This window comes from Strix uralensis, chromosome 4, assembly GCF_047716275.1.
Source record: "Strix uralensis isolate ZFMK-TIS-50842 chromosome 4, bStrUra1, whole genome shotgun sequence".
In the NCBI taxonomy this organism is placed as follows: domain Eukaryota; kingdom Metazoa; phylum Chordata; class Aves; order Strigiformes; family Strigidae; genus Strix; species Strix uralensis.
This window is the reverse complement of record NC_133975.1, coordinates 56,767,682-56,785,279: the sequence shown is the minus strand read 5'-3', so window position 1 is coordinate 56,785,279 and position 17,598 is coordinate 56,767,682. Positions and strand designations below refer to the sequence as shown.

Genomic DNA, 17,598 nt, shown 5'->3' with positions numbered 1-17,598 from the left:
TGTGATTGTATCAACTGACTTCCAGTCCCATTCCTGGCTCAGAGCATAGCATGCATGTGAGGAAGCAATGGTGTGGTTTTTCTTTTTGAGTGTCAGAGAAAGTGTGGGTATTACTAAAAGACCAATCACACAGCCAGAGCAATGGGAGGCTTGGATTTCTCTTTCAAAGAAGAAAAATCAGGTCTAAATACAATTGCAAGAATGTTCCAATAAATACTCAAAACTAACTCTTCCACAGTGATATGAAATAGGGGACACTAACAAGCTCATGTTTCAGTGACCTATTTGTTTTGTTTCTGAAGCAACACTTATCCCAACTATGTAACGAGGTCTCTTCTCTGCTTCTTCAGCTACAAAACTGCCAAAGAAATACTCAAAAAACTGAGAGTGCTCGACCTTTCCTTGACTAACATAATTTGCTTCTTTTAGCCATTAGATGGTGCTAAAGAGTAGTATAGCACCTGGAAGTAGGGCTTTCCTGAGGAAAAACCAACCTTCATGCTTTTAACACTGAATTTCTTCTGCTCATTAAACAAGTTCACTGGCACGTTCTTTTCCGCTTGCAGCCTTCTAACCTGAATTGTCACTGTGAAAGAAAATTCTCCAGCAAATACCTATTTTCATACCTGCTGCTTTGAGCACTGCTGCCAATTTTGTAGAGCCCCTTCCAGCTGCTATATGAAGAGGAGTCGTCCCATCATAAGTAGTGCTGTCCACATCTGCGTCACCCTGCGTTTTTATGAACGACAAAAAGAAAAGTGCTACTGTATAAGTGTCTATACAATACAGCTGCAGAGACTCATGTCTGCACAAACAATGCTACTGTGCCGATAAGCACCCTTCCACGCCTGTTTGCATAAAAACTCTTAACCATTGTCTGAAAAGAAGGAAGCGGAAAGTAACTACAACTGTCTGCCTGCAGGAACGGATGGCGGTTGTGAGCTCCAGCGTGACAGCAGGAGGCACAGCATATAAACCCAAATAGGTCAGGCAGATAAAAGCCACTTTGCATCCCATGCAATAGTTCTGCCATCTGATTACCTGCGGCATTTGGAGCCCAAACCGGCGGGTGCAGAAATCTGCCTTCCCGCTGCTCGGCAGGAGAGCAGGTAGGCTGGGGGCACCCTCGTATGCAGATAGCGAGGAAAGCTACCCCAGGCAGCTGTGGGTGTGTAGAACTAAGCACACTGGCATCAAGGTGTTAAAGAGATGGGACAAATATTTATAGATATACACAACTATCTCTCTGTGCACATCTGCAGATACATTCCACTTCACACAGATGAAGTGATTAACTTGTTCATGAGTAGTTTCAGTGGCTGCCGGGGTTACTCGGTGCAAATTAAACATGGCATATGCGGTCAGGTCAGGGTCACAAACTGTAAATTCCTCAACCTGGGCAAAAGGTTCCCTAGTAGTGCTGAACAAGCAATAATGAGTAACAGCAATGATTTTTCCATTATAACAATTTAAGTAATCAAGTCAATAAACAGGAAAAAGCCCTTACTTCTGCTCCTCTGAAGCACTTAAGGATTTTCAAGAGTTTTAAAGTATGTAAGTGAAAAAACCTGTGAGAAAGAAATTCTGCCTTTACCTCAAGCAGAAGGCAACCTGCCAAAGGGATGTTCTCTTGCTCAACAGCTAAATGCAATGCAGTTCGTCCAGATTTTTGTTCCTGAGCATTGACGTTAACTCCAGCAGCAATCAGCTGTTTGAGGCAGGACATGCTATTTGCCATCACCACCATGTGAATTGCACTGAGACCTACACAAAACAAAACCCATCCATCATGTGCATTAATATTTGAAAAATACAGAAATGTAAGAGTAATGAGTTTTGAAGTAGCCGCATCTATAAGAATTGTAAAATGAGAGTTACTGTAGTTATCTGAGCAGAAGTAACTTATTTTGCCTGCTTATACATTAAAAGATGGTGTTAATAAAAATGTTCTTTGTGCATAAATTGGAACTAGTTGTGTTATTGATGGCGAGTCAAAGCCATGCAAGAAAAAAAAATAAAAATCAGTAGATTACGAGGTGGAACAGAAGGCAGGAACTAAAGAGCTCACCTAAAGCATCTCTTTGCTTCAAAGGAGAGTAGCCTTAAAAAGAAGATCTGCATCTCAATACTAAACAATAGGTACCCTGCACTGGCCCCATCTGCTACTGAACATCTCTTCTAGAAACAGTCTGGGGAATAATTGGTATATTTTGGTATCACCCTCCTGTAAGGTCACACTGCCCCTATCACCTCAAGATTACCTGCATCAGCTCAGAATAATAAAGCCTTGTATTTAAAAAACAAACAAACAAAACCCAACCAAACAAAAAACCCCCTCTTTCTCTGAAGAAGTTAACAGAGTTTTTTGAATCCCAGAATGACATTTTTAGGTCAGACATTTTACAATCTGCTAGAGAGGAGTGCTAAATTCAGATGACATGTGCCACTGAAAAATGGGAGAATTGTGTCTTTGTGGTTATTTTATAGGTTCTAATTCTGTATGGTCACGAAGTACCAGATATGAAACTTGACAGCGGCCCAGAAGTTATTTCTAGGGAATTTCATTCACTAGACAGGAGGAGGAAACATTTTCTTCTGGGGGGATTTTTAAAAAAAATCAGTGGGTGCATAAGGTATCTCAGGAGGAACTCAGTGCTTGAAGTTTTGAGATTAAAGGGAATGTACAGTAAGAAAAATTCAAATCCATGCAGTGTCATGTGGCTTTTACCACTCTCTATGTTCTGTATAACCGGAAAAACTACATGTCTGTGTTCTCTCATCTGTGAGTGCAGGCATATAAAAGCCAAGGACAGCATATGCAAAATGGGGAAAGATGCTATTTCCAAGGTCTGTATCTACCTGTGCAGAAAGACTGTGTGGGCAGAACTGAGGTGTGCTTGTCCAGCAGGTAAATGTAAAACACAGCCATTATCTTTCCATACCTTCACCATTGGAAAGGTTGACCATCGGCGTTATCTTCTTATGCTTGAGGAGTAGACTCAAAATCTTGTCATCTCCTTCAGTAGCAGCTAAATGTAAGACAGAATTACCATGGCGATCCAGAAGGCTGACGTCTGCTCCAGCCTTCAGCAAGTCTTCTACCACCTCTGCCTGCTTTGTGATTACTGCCAGGTGCAAGGGGGTCTAGAAGTGACAGAAGCAAGCCATGAAAAGATAAGCAACAGCTACATCACTTTTACAGAAGTCTCTTAAACCCATAAAAGCTCCTAGTGTGATATGATGTTACTCCACTTCAAAGCTAACAGAAACTAAAAGCTTGCTTATGTGTACTTTTTTTTTTTTTTTTTTTTGTTATTGCAAAGTTTCTACTTACTGGAAATAAAAGCTGCCTTGCGAGTGTCAGCAATTGGACCTTGGGAGGAACAAAGATGCTGCCTACTCTGTAAGGCCAGGGCACCGACCTGGCTATTTGAGCCTTGCGGTGCAAGGGGCTTGGGAAATGAGATAATCCCTGTGCCCCCCAGACACCGCAACCCCGCTTCCAGCTGCCCCATGGCCACGTCCATTCCACAGAGGGAGCACACGCACTTCCCGGGGTCTGCTCAAATCTGCCTTTGGCACTGACCTATGCTCTGGTTTTGCTCCTGAATAGGAGGTTTGCAGCCATTGGCTTAGGATTTCCTTATGCCTCAAAATGACTGCACAGAAGAGAAGAAAATCCTGCTGTTCTGTGCACTTGTCAAAGCGCAGAACGACTGTATTTACGCAGGGCGGGTCCAGCTAGCTGATTCTCTTTGCACGTTCTCCATTTCTGTGCAGAGACACCTGCAGCACCGAGAGGCTCTCGGGCTGAGAGGTTTCAAGTATTTCCAAAGGTTCATTGTGTACTGCATTCTTGACAGTCTTGCCAGTGAACAGCATCATGTAGAACATACTCAGAAATGTAAGTATTTAAACTAAGCATTTCAGTACGGTTTGGAAAATCACATTTCCAACACTAAAATAATTGAAAAATTGCACGGAATTCCATCTCCAGATCATTACCCTTATATTAACAGAGGACTACAAAAAAAGACTAATTCTAGCTCTGTACAATAAGCTTGTGTTTGTCAATAGATTTGTCAACATATTTGCAATTAGTTACTGAATCTATAAAGGTACACGTACGATTCAACATTCAGCATATCTGTACAGAAGGAAAATTCTAGCCCAAGCCTACATTCCCTCCCACCACTGGCTTAAGGTTTAAGTAGAAGGTAGGAATAGCTGTAGAGGCCCTGGTAGTTAGAGATTAATTTCTTGTGTGGAGCACAGCTTTTCTTCCCGTTTCTGGAAAACAGAGGGCACAGAATTCAATTCAGAATCCTCTGCTTGCTTTCATCAGCCCCCACATTTCAAATTGCTTTGTACGAATGTAAAAATGAAATGCAAAAGAGAACAAAAAAAGTCAAAATAAACCCTCTGGGACTATCTGTGTAGAATAAAAACCTGCCTCTACTGTTCACAGCAAAAGAAGTGACACAAATGTCAGAGTGCCCCTGCGTAACGTCCAGCTGGTTACCTTTGGGACAGCTGAATGGGGTGCACAGTTGAAAAGAGATTCTTTTCCAGGCAGGTTTCTGCAGCTCTTTTTAAAGCCTGAGTTACAATGCAAAAAGCTCAGACTCTGTCACAGATGAAGCTGAGGCAGTGCCTGGCAGTTAAGAGTTCTTTTCCTACTAGGTAAAAAACCTGGAGATGGGCTTTTCTGTGTTTTGCTATAATGTGAACCTAGAAATAAAATCCTGGAAAATCTCGGTGCTCATGTGATAGGCACAAATATCATCTGGGCTATAGGAAGGGCACAGTTTGTTACAGCTTCCACATGCCTATAGATAACTGATGATGCAGCAACTGACTCATGATCCCGAGTTAACCTCAACAGTCAAGAGATCCCAGAGTTGGCACACTGTAACCCACGCCACTGGTTTAATAACAGAGAAGCCAAATAATGAAGACATGAACTGAAGCATTTTGTATTTTTGGCCTGTTCTATGATTAACCCATGGAGACGTTTCTGTTAACATCAAGGGGAGTTATGAACTAAACCAGTGAAAACACGCTCCTGCTCCTCCACCACCTTACAGTATGTCACTGTGTTTTTAAATCTGTTTGCATTACAGTCTGATCTGGGCTCATTCCAACGCAGAAAAATAAGACACATAAGTTGTGCAGTTTCTTTTTTACTGGTTGAACAATCAACAACACTTACACCACCACAACTGCGCACCTGATAAAGGTCGTTTCTCATGTTAATGATGTCATTATAATTCAAATTAGGTATCACTTCCAAGAGGTTTTTCACCAGCTCAGTATGAAGGTGGATAATTGCTAAATGAAGGACACTGAAACAAACAAACAACAGATGAACAAATTCACACTATTTTCAAATTTATTATAAAAATTTTAAAGTTTTGCTGTAGATCTGAATTCTAACTGATATAAACAGTTGATTATTAGAGGTCATGGTTTCAGCACTAAATATCAGCACCTAAAATGAATCCCAACATTAAAAAAAGCTAGCCAGAAGGTGAATGTATTTAACCTTTCAATCCCAAAAGCAGACTCAGGATAGCTTTTGCTGGTTCTGAGCATAACTTAACTACTAGTCTAATAAATACAAACTTTGTAGCACAAAATAATTGTTTCAGAATTTGTTGAAATCCCCAGATTCTTTGCTGTTTTGTTTTTTTTCATGTTTTGAATTACGCAGCACATGAACACCTCTTACTGTCAAAACCTTCCTTCAGAATTTCCACAGGCCTCTCTGCCACCAAAGCATATTTTCCCTTGGGGGTTTCCCCAGACCTGTGGGTTTTTCTTTTAGTCATTTTTCTGTTTGAAAATGAAGAAGGACCCAGGCCTGGTGACTTAACAGCCACAGGATTTGCAGCAGTTGCCAGAGACATCATACCAAAGGAAAAACTTGTTTTGGGACATGAGTGACTCTGCATAGCAAGAGGCTTCACCTCTTCTACTGGGTTAATGCAATGGCCTTTCCCGGGCTCTTCTCCAGAGACAGCTCCTTCACCACCAGCCACAGCAGCTGTACTTGCAAAACGACACCAGGGAAAAAGCAGATTGTGAATCCCATCACCCCTCTCCAACAGAGCTTGAGGAGGAGGCTGAGGGGAGACCTCATCGCCCTCTACAACTACCTGAAAGGAGGTTGCAGAGAGCTGGGGATGAGTCTCTTTAACCAAGTAATAAGCGATAGGACAAGAGGGAATGGCCTCAAGTTGCTCCAGGGAAGGTTTAGACTAGATGTCAGGAAGTATTTCTTTACAGAACGGGTTATTAGGCAGTGGGATGGGCTGCCCAGGGAGGTGGTGGAGTCCCCATCCCTGGAGGTGTTTAAGAGTAGGGTCGACATAGTGCTGAGAGATATGGTGTAGATGGGAACTGTCGGTGTTAGGTTAATGGTTGGACTAGATGATCTTCAAGGTCCTTTCCAACCTAGATGATGCTGTGATTCTGTGATTTGTCTTGTTCCCTGTAGACTTCATTTCAAAGTCATACCCTTTATGTTGGACAACTTCTAAGCTCATCTTTTTAGCATATTGCTGCTGACACACGATATCATCATAGGACAGGTGGTGTGTTTGTTATGCTGCTCCAGAAATACGTGAATAAACTCAGATCTACACTTTCATCAGAAAAATAAAAAGAAGTTCCTTGACATTCGGGGTGTAGAGTCATCTTGAAATTGAGACTGAGAGCACTCAAAACCAGAAGATAATTTAAAAAGAGAGAAAAAAAATAATTTCTAAACCAAACTCGTCCTCAAATCGTCTGTTTTATTGGTTCTGGATGCTGCCACAGGCAGTACCATGGCACTTTACCTCCTTCAACTCTCCTGTTCCTCTGCTCTCCAGTACATGCTTCTCATTATGCTGTATCATGCTGACATTTCTTTTCAAATCTCACTTCAGAACCGAATTTGCTCTTCTACTGCCTTTAGTTTTCTTTCCTGTAGCAGTATTTTAACTTTACCCTCCCACTACATGTGATACTGTAAAGACATGCTGACTAGACCATGAAATTCCATTTCTTAAACAGTCCTACATCAAAAAAAATGCATTTCAGCACCACTGTGCTGACTGTAACACCATCAGGCTTCTAGAGAGTGGTGGTATTGGTATAAATGCAGTGACAGTTGGTGCCACTGAGTGTCCACTGTAAAGATACACTAATCACAAATTAGTGTATTTTGTCTCAAAGCCATAAAACACAACATAGGATCTCATGAAAGGTATTTTCATTCCCTACATACTACTTTGATGAAAGATGAGCAAAATTGTTGACGGCAACACTTCTTTAAAGGCTTAAGCAAAATTTTTTTTATTTGTGCCATATAATTTTAATGATCAAAGTGAAAATTAGGGAAATTGATTTATGAGTTTTGACTTTTTTTTTTTTAACAGCTCCTGTGAGAGAGCTGGAAGACAGACACCAAAACTTTGTTTTGTTAAAAAGCTGCAGAGTAATTTAGATGTATTACATGCTCACAGACTAAATTCCATCCCAGGAAAAAGGTGACATGAGCTTGAGCTCCACATACTTGCAGGTACTTCTTGATCCAGAAAGAAAACAACTGTCTACCGTCATTCTGAAAGGCATTTTTGACTTTGTTGAAATGCCCTGAAAGTCCAAATTTGAGGGGCACCTTATTGATATTTAAATGCAGGTCCTACTTGCTCAATACCCCTCTACCCACGGCTGCTTTTTTTTTTTTTTTTTTTTTACAACACAGAAGCTGTATTGTCCAAAGTGCTAGCAGATTTTGTTGCTAGCTCTTGTGTCGTTCATATTCCCGCTTCCCTCAAAGCGGACGTCAGGTTGCCAAGTAGAAAGCAAAGGAAGTAAAGTAGCTATCTCTGATTCTGGAGTCCTTAGTGTATGCTGTTTATCAGTAATCTGAGGCCTATTTTCACTGAATGTAGTGAAAGTAGTAGCCTCTCACAGAGTAATCGAACAGTGGGATAGCATGTCTCGGTCACTTGTAATTTTCCATCTAGCCAGACATATTAAGGCTTTTATAGCTTCTACTGTACAAAAAACCCTGCAATTTAAGGAAATGTAAGTGATTGCACAGGGCCTGCCCAAAGCCTGTCAGCTAAAAAGTGAGGATGTGATAATGTCACTTGCTTATTCAAGAGATTATCTTTGCATGCATTCAGAGCCACTTCTGCTGAATTTGCTTTTAAGTAACTACTCATCATTAGTTCCTCACTGTATTTCACACTCTTGAGTCCCACATAAGCTGTATTGCTGCAGAGGAACAAAGTGGATTTCTATTCCAGCTCACATTACTGAAGGACTGATAAGTAAATATTAGCAAGTCTGCCACAAACATCCATGCAATCTCTTGGAAGACAACAGCACAGTACAGATGTAAGCAAGAGCAAAATACTGTCCTCTGGGAAGAACTTGGTGTCAGTGGGAGAAAAGCAGCATGGACTCTCCAGCTATTATTTCTACGTCTCCCAGTGCATCTGTAACTTAAAGCTTCCTATGAAGACTCAAGGACTTGCACGGAATGAAAAGCAGGCATTCTCCTCCAGCACAAAGCTGAGGATCCCCATCAACCGTGTATCATGATCCAAGCATAGCACTTCATGGTCAGTCAAGATTTTAAGTAAAAAAAGGCAAACAAACTCTCAACAAGCTCATCATACCCTCAATAACCGTATTATTTTCTGACAGGTACTGGATCAACGAACTTTGTGGTGGGAGTGACTTTTCCACAAATGCAACAAAAACGTCTAAACCACAACTGTACCTCTCCCAGACAGCACAAAGGAGGATGGTATTTATTTCATTAAAGCAGTGCTGCAATCCATGATCTGCACCCACAGGGGACAAAACAAAATGACTACAGCATTCCGCCATCAAAAACATGACTTTCAACCCCGTAAGTACAGAACAACTTACTTGTCTCCATTATCATCCTGGACAGCAGTGAGATGGCGCTGAACAGCCAACAGCATCTTCACATCTCCAGTGACAGCGTAATCAAAGAGAGCGTTGCAGTGATACTTGGCAAGCTGCATGGCCTTCTCCAGGAACAGACCATCTGCAACACAAGAGTTTTGTCTTCATCAGTTCAGCTGTCTTCCTTGCAACACCACCTTCTTTTGACAGGCATCTGTGCTGCCAAAGAAACACGATGTGCAGATCACCAAGCATTATTTACTGATTCACTGAGACAGGTTGCTAATTACTCCTGAGAGGTAAGGATAGAGGGAACGGGTCCCTTGGAAGAAAAACCAGATGCATGCTGAGCATTCAGGCAGCAGGAATCCTGAGAACAGTCAAACCCTGGAAGCTCCCTTTAGTTTGAGTGGTACTGAATTAATTGCACTGATGTGCACTTCTGTGTAATGAGACAAAAGGAGCAGGAACTTGGATTTGCTTAGATACAAGCAACATCTAAGGACTCGTATCCATAAAGAGCACTTAAAAGAACATCCCATGCAATTCTGAGTAGTTTAGACTTGAAGAAACTGAGGCACAAGAAGCCTGAGGAAACTGAGGCTCAAGAAGCCCAAGTGACCTGTCAAACATTGCACAGAAACTCAGAAAACAGCTATGGAATTACTGCAGGGCTTTGTGCACCCTGACTCAAACCATGCAGTCTCTTCTGCTTTACAGCAGCAGCGCAGAGAGTCTGTTCACCTGATTAAAACATTCCAGCTTACAATGCTTAGTATTTGTAGTATCCTGATTTTAGATTTATAAAGTGTACAGCCACTGAGCAAAAAGCAGAATTTGTCATGGTGGGGAGGCAAAAAGGAGAAAGGGGAGAAAAGAAACTAATTTGTGGAAAAAAAGTCACTTTAGCTGCTCTGTCAATACCTTTGTGGTTCTGTATAAGAAACTAGCAAAAATGAAACAGATGAACTTTCAAACCACACTCTCATTCTGGGAAGCAGTATCATCTGAAACCAGCCTGTATTTTGAACAGTTTCATGTTTCTATAAAACCTTGTAAAGCTGGAAATTAGCAAGAGCAAATAAGTAAACCAGACTTTGTCATTTAAAGTACACATAGGGAGAGAATACCCAGGATTTCCATCTATACAAAACCAGGCATTCAGACTGGGTCAGAAAGGTATCCCTGGTGAACAGGAATACATAATTTCTGTAAGCCAAAGACCTACTCAACGATCCACAAAGTTTATTGTTCTAGCCAATACCTCACTGTAGTTCCTGTACCATATGCCCAGGCTGATACATCGATATTTGCTATTTACCTCTTATCACTAAATAATAGCCTTAAATGGATGTTATGTTCAGGATACATATCCAGGGTAAAGGGTGTTCAGCAACTCAGTCTTTTCTCATTATAGAGATTTCCAAAGACCAAAAAACTGGATGCTAGACTTCCCTGGTTTCTTGTTATCAAGCACACAAAAAAGATACCCTTCAAAATACTACAAGACTGCGTCTTTTAGTCTAATACGCAAATGTTCTAAACCTACAGTAGCTATTTCATGGAGTTTGTTCTTCTGCATCTATTCTTCACATAATCTGAAGCTTCAGGTTGCCTCTTTTCATGCCATTACAATTGATAAACAGTCAACTTCCTGCCTACAACGTTCACTACTCGGAAACCAGGTCAACAATTCAGGCCCCTCCTTGGTGACTGCTCCATGGACATTATCATTTCTTCAGATACCAGCAAAAGATTTTGCTCTCCGAATCAGTCACGGGATTTATCACAACCTTGCAAACAAGTTCTTCAGATTTTCTCAGGAGCACCGTCTGTTTCTCAGATCACAAGAAGCTATACACCTTGGAGGTTTTTACAACTACAACCCATGTGCTACGTGGCTTTGGTTTCCCAAGCCACAGTTTCTAGGGCTGTTAATAGCAAGTGTCACACAGGGCTGATACACACAAGATAACGTGCCCTCTTCCCTGACCAAGAGGGAACAACGAAAGTGATCTAGATCACACTGCATTTGGTAAAAGCCAAGAACAAAGAAATCCCTCCTGCTCAATTCCTACCACTACCATGCTTCTCTAGTCCAACAGTTGCTTTTAATTTTATGAGGAGCATGATTACTCTAATACTTTAAAAAAGTGGCCATCAACTCTTTTAAAAAACAATCCAGGAAAAAGAAGTCTTACTGTCTGGGAAAGGGTGATTTGTAGTCTTCATGTATTTTACAACTCCACTGCTAAACCATTTCTACTAACTACTCTTGCCTTCCTCCCCTTTTGTTTGATGTATAAGACTTTGCTACCCAACAGCATTGTTTTACTGTGTATGTGTCACATATGTTTACATTTTAAATTCAAATCTGTAACGCTACTTTGCATGCAACTTAACGGTAGAATTGCAGGGAAGAACTACTGCAACAACCACGCCAACAACCAAATGGCTTTACTCACCCAGTAAAGCCTATCAAAAGCCAAGTCAACTGCTGAATTGCATTTCATGTACCTTCACTGCTTTCACTGTTTCTCATACAGGTTTATTATAAAGCAGAGTTACTTGTGCTCAATGGGTTTAAGCTATCTCTTCTCCTTGCATGACAAGCAGAAGCTCAGTTGCCCAGCGGCAGTACAAAGGTGGAAGATTACCTTCAGAACTATGTATGGAGAGAGACCTTAGATTCGGGGGAATGGAATTCCTCCCGTTTCCTCCAGGAGGCATTATCATATTTTGAAAACAGCAAGTAGACATTTATGGAGCTTCCAGGCCTTTAACAGCTACTTTGCTCATACTGCAGTTTGATCTACCCTAAATGCATTTACTTGTTCACTTACCCTGCCACCTGCAATCTGCTTCAGTTACTTCAGTTTTACAGGAAGAAACATCCTCCTCCTCATCACCAGAGGTTCTGCACTCATTCTTCTCCATAGTTTCCACTTTCACGTTGTATTTCATGTCCTGTTTGTCACTTTGTTTATCAGAGCTCTTCCCATCTTGTTCAGCTGTGCTATTTGACAGTCCTTCAAACAAAAATTAGTATCATTAGTGTCCAATATTGCTGCTTTTTTATGCAAGTGATAAAGCTCAACTAGCCAAAACCAAACGCTAAAGAACTCAAACCAGAAATTTACATACAGGTGTCATCATTAAACACTCATGAATCATAATACTCCAGATGCCAACACACATGGACAGTCACAGAAATGTAACTTGCTCTAAAGTGATGTTATGTTTTTGACAGCCTCTGCTTTAAGGATAAACTGTTATATAAAACAATAGATATACCTCTCTTTTTATGGTACAAGAACCCAAGTCTGAAGTATTCCCAGGAAATCTAGTAGAATTATTCAGATTTACTTTCATTTTTCTGACAGCAAATTCATCCCTAAGACTTTGGAAATAACTACAGAGTATTCAACATGTAAATTTGAAATTACTTCCCTGTTTTAGGAAGGCAGGAACGCCCTTATTATTAATTCAATCTTTTCCATTGACTTTTATGTTATTTCTCTGGGCTAATGTGTAGTACCAGACTGTGGCAACAAAGGAAGACACCTTTTCTCTGGTCTAGTCCTTCGGTCACCTGTAATCAGCATGTTCAAGCAAGCAAAAGGGCTGTTGCTTGAAACATACACTGAACATAGAAGCACATGGAGGTGTTTTGGTGACTGCTTCTTGGGAGTTAGCAGTAAAAAGGGACATGCACACAGCTTTAATTCTCTCCCAGTATACCTTAAAAGAGAAGCAGGGCAGTATAACCTACACAAACCCCTCTGCTGCCAGAGGTTCTAGAAAGAGGCTGATTCTAAGGAGGGAAAAAAAAAAAAAAAAAGCCCTCCCCAGCACACTTGCTAGACCTGCATGACACTTCAGCTAATAGCGTAGAAGAAAATAAAGATGGTCAAACTCAATTCATCTGTTACAAGGACAACATTTTTACTGTTACCATGTTTCATTCCAGCGTTGGACTTTGTTGTGCCAGGGTGGAAATGCATCCCTCCAAAAGCAGAATATCCATATGAAGGGTAACTGAACCCTAAAGAAAGGGAAAAGATTAAGAATTATACCCTAAAGCAACCAAAACACCATCTGGAAGAACACTGAACCTAAAGAACTGAAATTTTCTTTCCTACATACCTTCTGCTTTATTCCATCCTACTGAAAAAATTTTCCAAACTGAAGGTGAACTCTCCCCCACTCCCTCAAAAATCCAAAGAAATTCTAGATGGTTGGCTAGTGACACTCTCTATCTCACCATCCACCAGACCACACAGATGTAGTATCACTAGCATGCTTCATCTAAAACTCAACTGAGACTTCACAAGCCACCCTTCTGCTTTCAAATCTTTGTGATTACAACAAATTTGTATTCTGGTGTTATGTTATAGATACGCTGTTAGCAAAGCAGGTAACAATTTGAAAACTGCTGCTCTGTTCCCTGCTCTAAAAAAAAGGTTGCAAAGATAGTGTCGTTCAGATGACATCTGCTGATCTACAGGTTTTTAATGCTCTGCTGCAAGAATCAAAGCAATGCTCTTATGATCCTGCATGTCAGATATGCTCTGGCTTCAACAGATAGAGCACAGTCAAAAATTTACTAAATAGTATCTCAAATTTTTTAATAGTTCTTTGCACTAACAGGGTTAATTTGACAAATTCCACTCCTGGTCCCAGAAATAATTGAAAACCTGTTTAATTTTAAGCACCCAAGACGGTACTTAGTTGAGCTGTCCCATGAATTTCAGTGCCTTCAAGGTCCTAGGAAGCAACAAGGCTAAGGTATGATGGATTCTTGACTCAGACTCCCTCAACCAGAACAGTGTTATCTGTTACTTAAAGCTTCAAGGATGAGAAAAATAAAAGTCACCAGGAGCCTTATGTCTAAGTAGGAAAGCAAATGAGCTGATGAAATATTTAGAAAACAAGGAGATGCTTGACTGAAATGAGTGTAACACTGGTACAAAGACAGGAGAGTCAGGTCTCATCTAGCTAGACAACGATGAAATCCTCATCACTTTTTGAAAATCAGAATAAACATCTGTCCTGCTCTCAAAGTAGAACCTCCTCCCCTCTTCACCCAAAACTGCTGCCTTACCAGAGCCAGGACCGCCACCTCCCCCTCCATACATGCCACCACCTCCTGCGCCACTGCCTCCACCATAGCCATCAGAGAAGTTTGGCATAAGCTTCTGTCGCTTCCTTTGCACTTCTTCTTTGTCTGGGTTAGAAGGAATAGGCAGGATAAGGAATCACTCTTACTAGCGACCACGCACAGAACAGGACGTGTATACAGAAAGCATTACTAAAGTTTACTAGTTTATAAAGGAAAACGCAGAGTACTATAGAAGAGTCAACACTCTTCCAGCTCCAAACAACAGAACAACTTTGTATGTAATGGAGCAATGAGAATCCCTGTGAGAAACAAGCTACTGCCAAGTCCCCAGCCAGACCATCAGCATTGCTCAGGCCTGCATGGTCTCTTCAGTTATGTCAGGTGCCTTCTGCTCAGACTGGGAGGAAAGCGTGCAGAGATGTCTTAAGAGGGCTCTGAGTGTCCTTCAAAAGTATCTCATGCACTTAGAGCCCTGGAAATCAGTGGCCCCAAATTCCTTCTACGTCTAAGCCAAGTTACAAACTAGCACAAGTGCCCCAAACCACAAACTTGCTCAAGAAAATTTGCCTTTGGGAAATATAAGCACAGGCTCTTCGACTAGGCAAATCTACTTCAGAAATGGACCCTTATGAAAGGGTCAGCAAATCACATGGCACTTTGATTTCCAACAGTGCAGAGTAATCACAGTGTCCTTTGAACTTTTGTTTAAGGGTAAGGATGGCAAGAAATAGTGAAAATAACATTTGCTTGAAATGATTCACCTAAAATATCTGAAAAGCCACCAGAATAAAGATTGCTTATTTTCAGGCAGGACATAATACTGTCAAACCATGCTGAGCCACGGTAGGGGAAAAAAAAAAAAACAAACCCTAAATATTTTATAGTGTAAGTACAAAATAATACTTAGTTGCCCTGGAAAGCGAAACACAAAGATTTTAAAGAAGTATCCCAGTGACTAGGGAAAGTGAAAAGGTCATGATAAGAGCTACAAAAATAGGGATACAAACATTATAGAGGTTAAAATCCAGTAGAACTGTTGAGGTAAGAACAAAATATCCTTCGTTTATTAAACAATCTAGTAGTTTTCAACAGCCATATGACAAGAAGAAATTTCATGCACAGGCACATCAGTCAGTGCATCAAATGAGACAGCTGAATACATGGAACAGTACACTGAAAAGTACAAGTGCATTATTTCCAGGCATACAAGATCTGTAAGTATGTATGCATGCACACACCAGGCATACTCACACTGATGAGGAGAGAAAACTCTAGAGAGCAATCTAGTCAGAGAAACAAACAAAAAATCCACATACACGTGTGTATGTTTGTGTGAACACTTGCAACAAGGGAAAAAAAACAGTCCCTAAATGGTAATTTCATGATTTGGTTGTGTAGGGTATCCAAAAATGCACATAACAATGTTGAATTAACTTTACTCCATTAAGAGGCACATAAAAGAGGTTTCCTTCAAATCTGGTAACTCTGCTCCACAATTGTATGCCTCACTTTCCATAAAACTTGTACAAAAGACTCCTGAAATCATTACTGATACAATATCCTCCACCAACGCTGGAAGTTTTTTTTGAATGCACACTTTCTGCTATTTTATTATAACAGACATAAAGTAGATTCACTTGGACATCAACTACCACCCCTCTCTCCTTAGCTGTCCTTAGTCCATTACGATGGCACACACATTTTAGAGAGTTTGACAGGTTGTTGATTTCAACACAGCTCTGAAAGTTCGGCGCTAGGCAGGTAAAACCGTTAAGCAGAAGGATTATTGTCTTAGTACAATGAAACACCAATTCTGACTTGGGTCTCAAGGCATTTCTATATAATTAACATTATTGATATTCAAAACCATGATTGCTGCTGCCATTCACATCAAACATTTCAAAAGTAGACTTTAAAGGGCACAGATCTAAACTTTTCACTAACAACTTAGGAAGCTGGTCTGATGCCAGCTATTCTATTTCTGCTAAGTGACTAACATTTTAATACAAGAGATTGAAACACCACTTTCCCTGCTCTCACAAAAAGTGCCTTGGGCTTTGTAACTAGTACAGGCAATCGGAAAATTCAAAAACATCAGTGAAACTGTGGGGCATGATGGTAAAAGGAAAGAACTGCAAAATACGTACCTTTTCCACCAGATACCAACCAGTCTTAGGTTTAAGGTTTCATCTGAAAGTACTGACAGTAACATGTCCTCAGATACTATTTTGCAGAAACTCAGAGAAGAGAGTGCCATCTGCTGTATGGACAGGCATGCGTGCATATATGAAACTTCCAGGGAGTAAGCCTCACTAGGCAAAGACTCGATTTACTGCCTACCAGTCCAACAAAAAATGTACAAACCCATTACAGAGCTACCACTTTTCATATTAGCTCTGCACAAAACAAGAAGGGAAATATCCTATTTTCTAAAAATAACAAATACCAAAAAAAATCCCTCATCCAAAAAAATTCTAACTTATTAAAAGCATTCCTATGGATTCTGCAGTTTCTGCTTCCAATATATAAAACATTTAATAAATTACCTTTGATTTCCGGATAGTAGAGAAAAGGCTTTGGTTCGCTTGTTTCCAGATCAGATTTCCTACGCAGCTGTACAAATACAGATGCTGGCTTTGTAATATTGACATCTCGATACTTCGGTGTTTTGAAAACAATAGCAAACTGTGAAGGAAACAATGATAAGCACATCTATCATGAAGCATGGGTTTTGATAACTTTGCTTTTACATTTGTGTTATTTTGTAGGAGTTGGTTCACAGCTTGGGAGGTAAAAATTTTTAGCAAAAGGCCGCTACAACAATAAACTTCCATTTTAGTTTCCAGTTGCACTTTTGAGTTTGAGTCCTAAAGGCTTTTGGGAAAGACAGAACTACCACATAAAGTATCACCACATCATATATGTTAGTACTGCATTGTCTGTCCCCTCATCATTTAGCATCTGTACTCTGTGGCTTTCTCAGTGTGTTCACAGGAGCTCTAAGAGCTTTTTATATATCCTATCCCAACTTACACTGCTGCATGTTAAAGCAATGGGTCTGCTTCCCAGTTTCCTTGCACTGTATTCCTAACCTGCCTAGTTACCTAACGTACATCTCTAAAGAACAATTAAGATTGTATTATTATTAGGAAGTAACCAACAAAAGATAAGGTTAGTCCATAATACAGATGCTTTCACCTAATTTATTAATGATAATATAATCCTAAATTTACAGAGATGAGAAAATCATTCACAAATGACAAATGCTCTGTTACTTACCTGTCTATGTACATCTGTAGGAGAAAAGTCTCCAAAGCCTTCCCACATACCTCCATTCTCATCCTCTTCATAGAAACGTATTTGAATATCATCTGCAAAGAGTGAAAGAAACACTTTTTGGGACATTTGTGCATTTGTTTAACCTTTGGGATGTTTGTGCATTTATTTAACCTTTGGCTAAGTTTATTTCAGATAAAAATCAACATGGTTACATTTTGGCTGGATGATAATATTACGAGAATAATACATGAATTATCTTTATC

The 17,598-nt window shown here is 40.3% G+C and overlaps 1 protein-coding gene across 6 annotated transcripts in view; it reads right to left on the bottom strand.

The window, feature by feature from the left end:
• The window catches only part of NFKB1 (nuclear factor kappa B subunit 1), a 60,842-nt gene that overhangs the window by 4,634 nt on the left and 38,610 nt on the right, over positions 1 to 17,598 (bottom strand). For 5 of the 6 annotated variants that reach the window (XM_074866834.1, XM_074866831.1, XM_074866829.1 and 2 more), the window contains 10 exons: positions 17,336 to 17,427; positions 16,603 to 16,741; positions 14,039 to 14,161; positions 12,890 to 12,979; positions 11,778 to 11,963; positions 8,935 to 9,076; positions 5,231 to 5,345; positions 2,943 to 3,144; positions 1,595 to 1,764; positions 627 to 729 (listed from right to left, as the gene is read on the bottom strand). In XM_074866834.1, coding sequence (XP_074722935.1) covers positions 627 to 729; positions 1,595 to 1,764; positions 2,943 to 3,144; positions 5,231 to 5,345; positions 8,935 to 9,076; positions 11,778 to 11,963; positions 12,890 to 12,979; positions 14,039 to 14,161; positions 16,603 to 16,741; positions 17,336 to 17,427 — 1,362 coding nt within the window. The remainder of the gene's footprint in view (positions 1 to 626; positions 730 to 1,594; positions 1,765 to 2,942; positions 3,145 to 5,230; positions 5,346 to 8,934; positions 9,077 to 11,777; positions 11,964 to 12,889; positions 12,980 to 14,038; positions 14,162 to 16,602; positions 16,742 to 17,335; positions 17,428 to 17,598) is intronic. The other variant, XM_074866833.1, reaches the window with a different exon arrangement.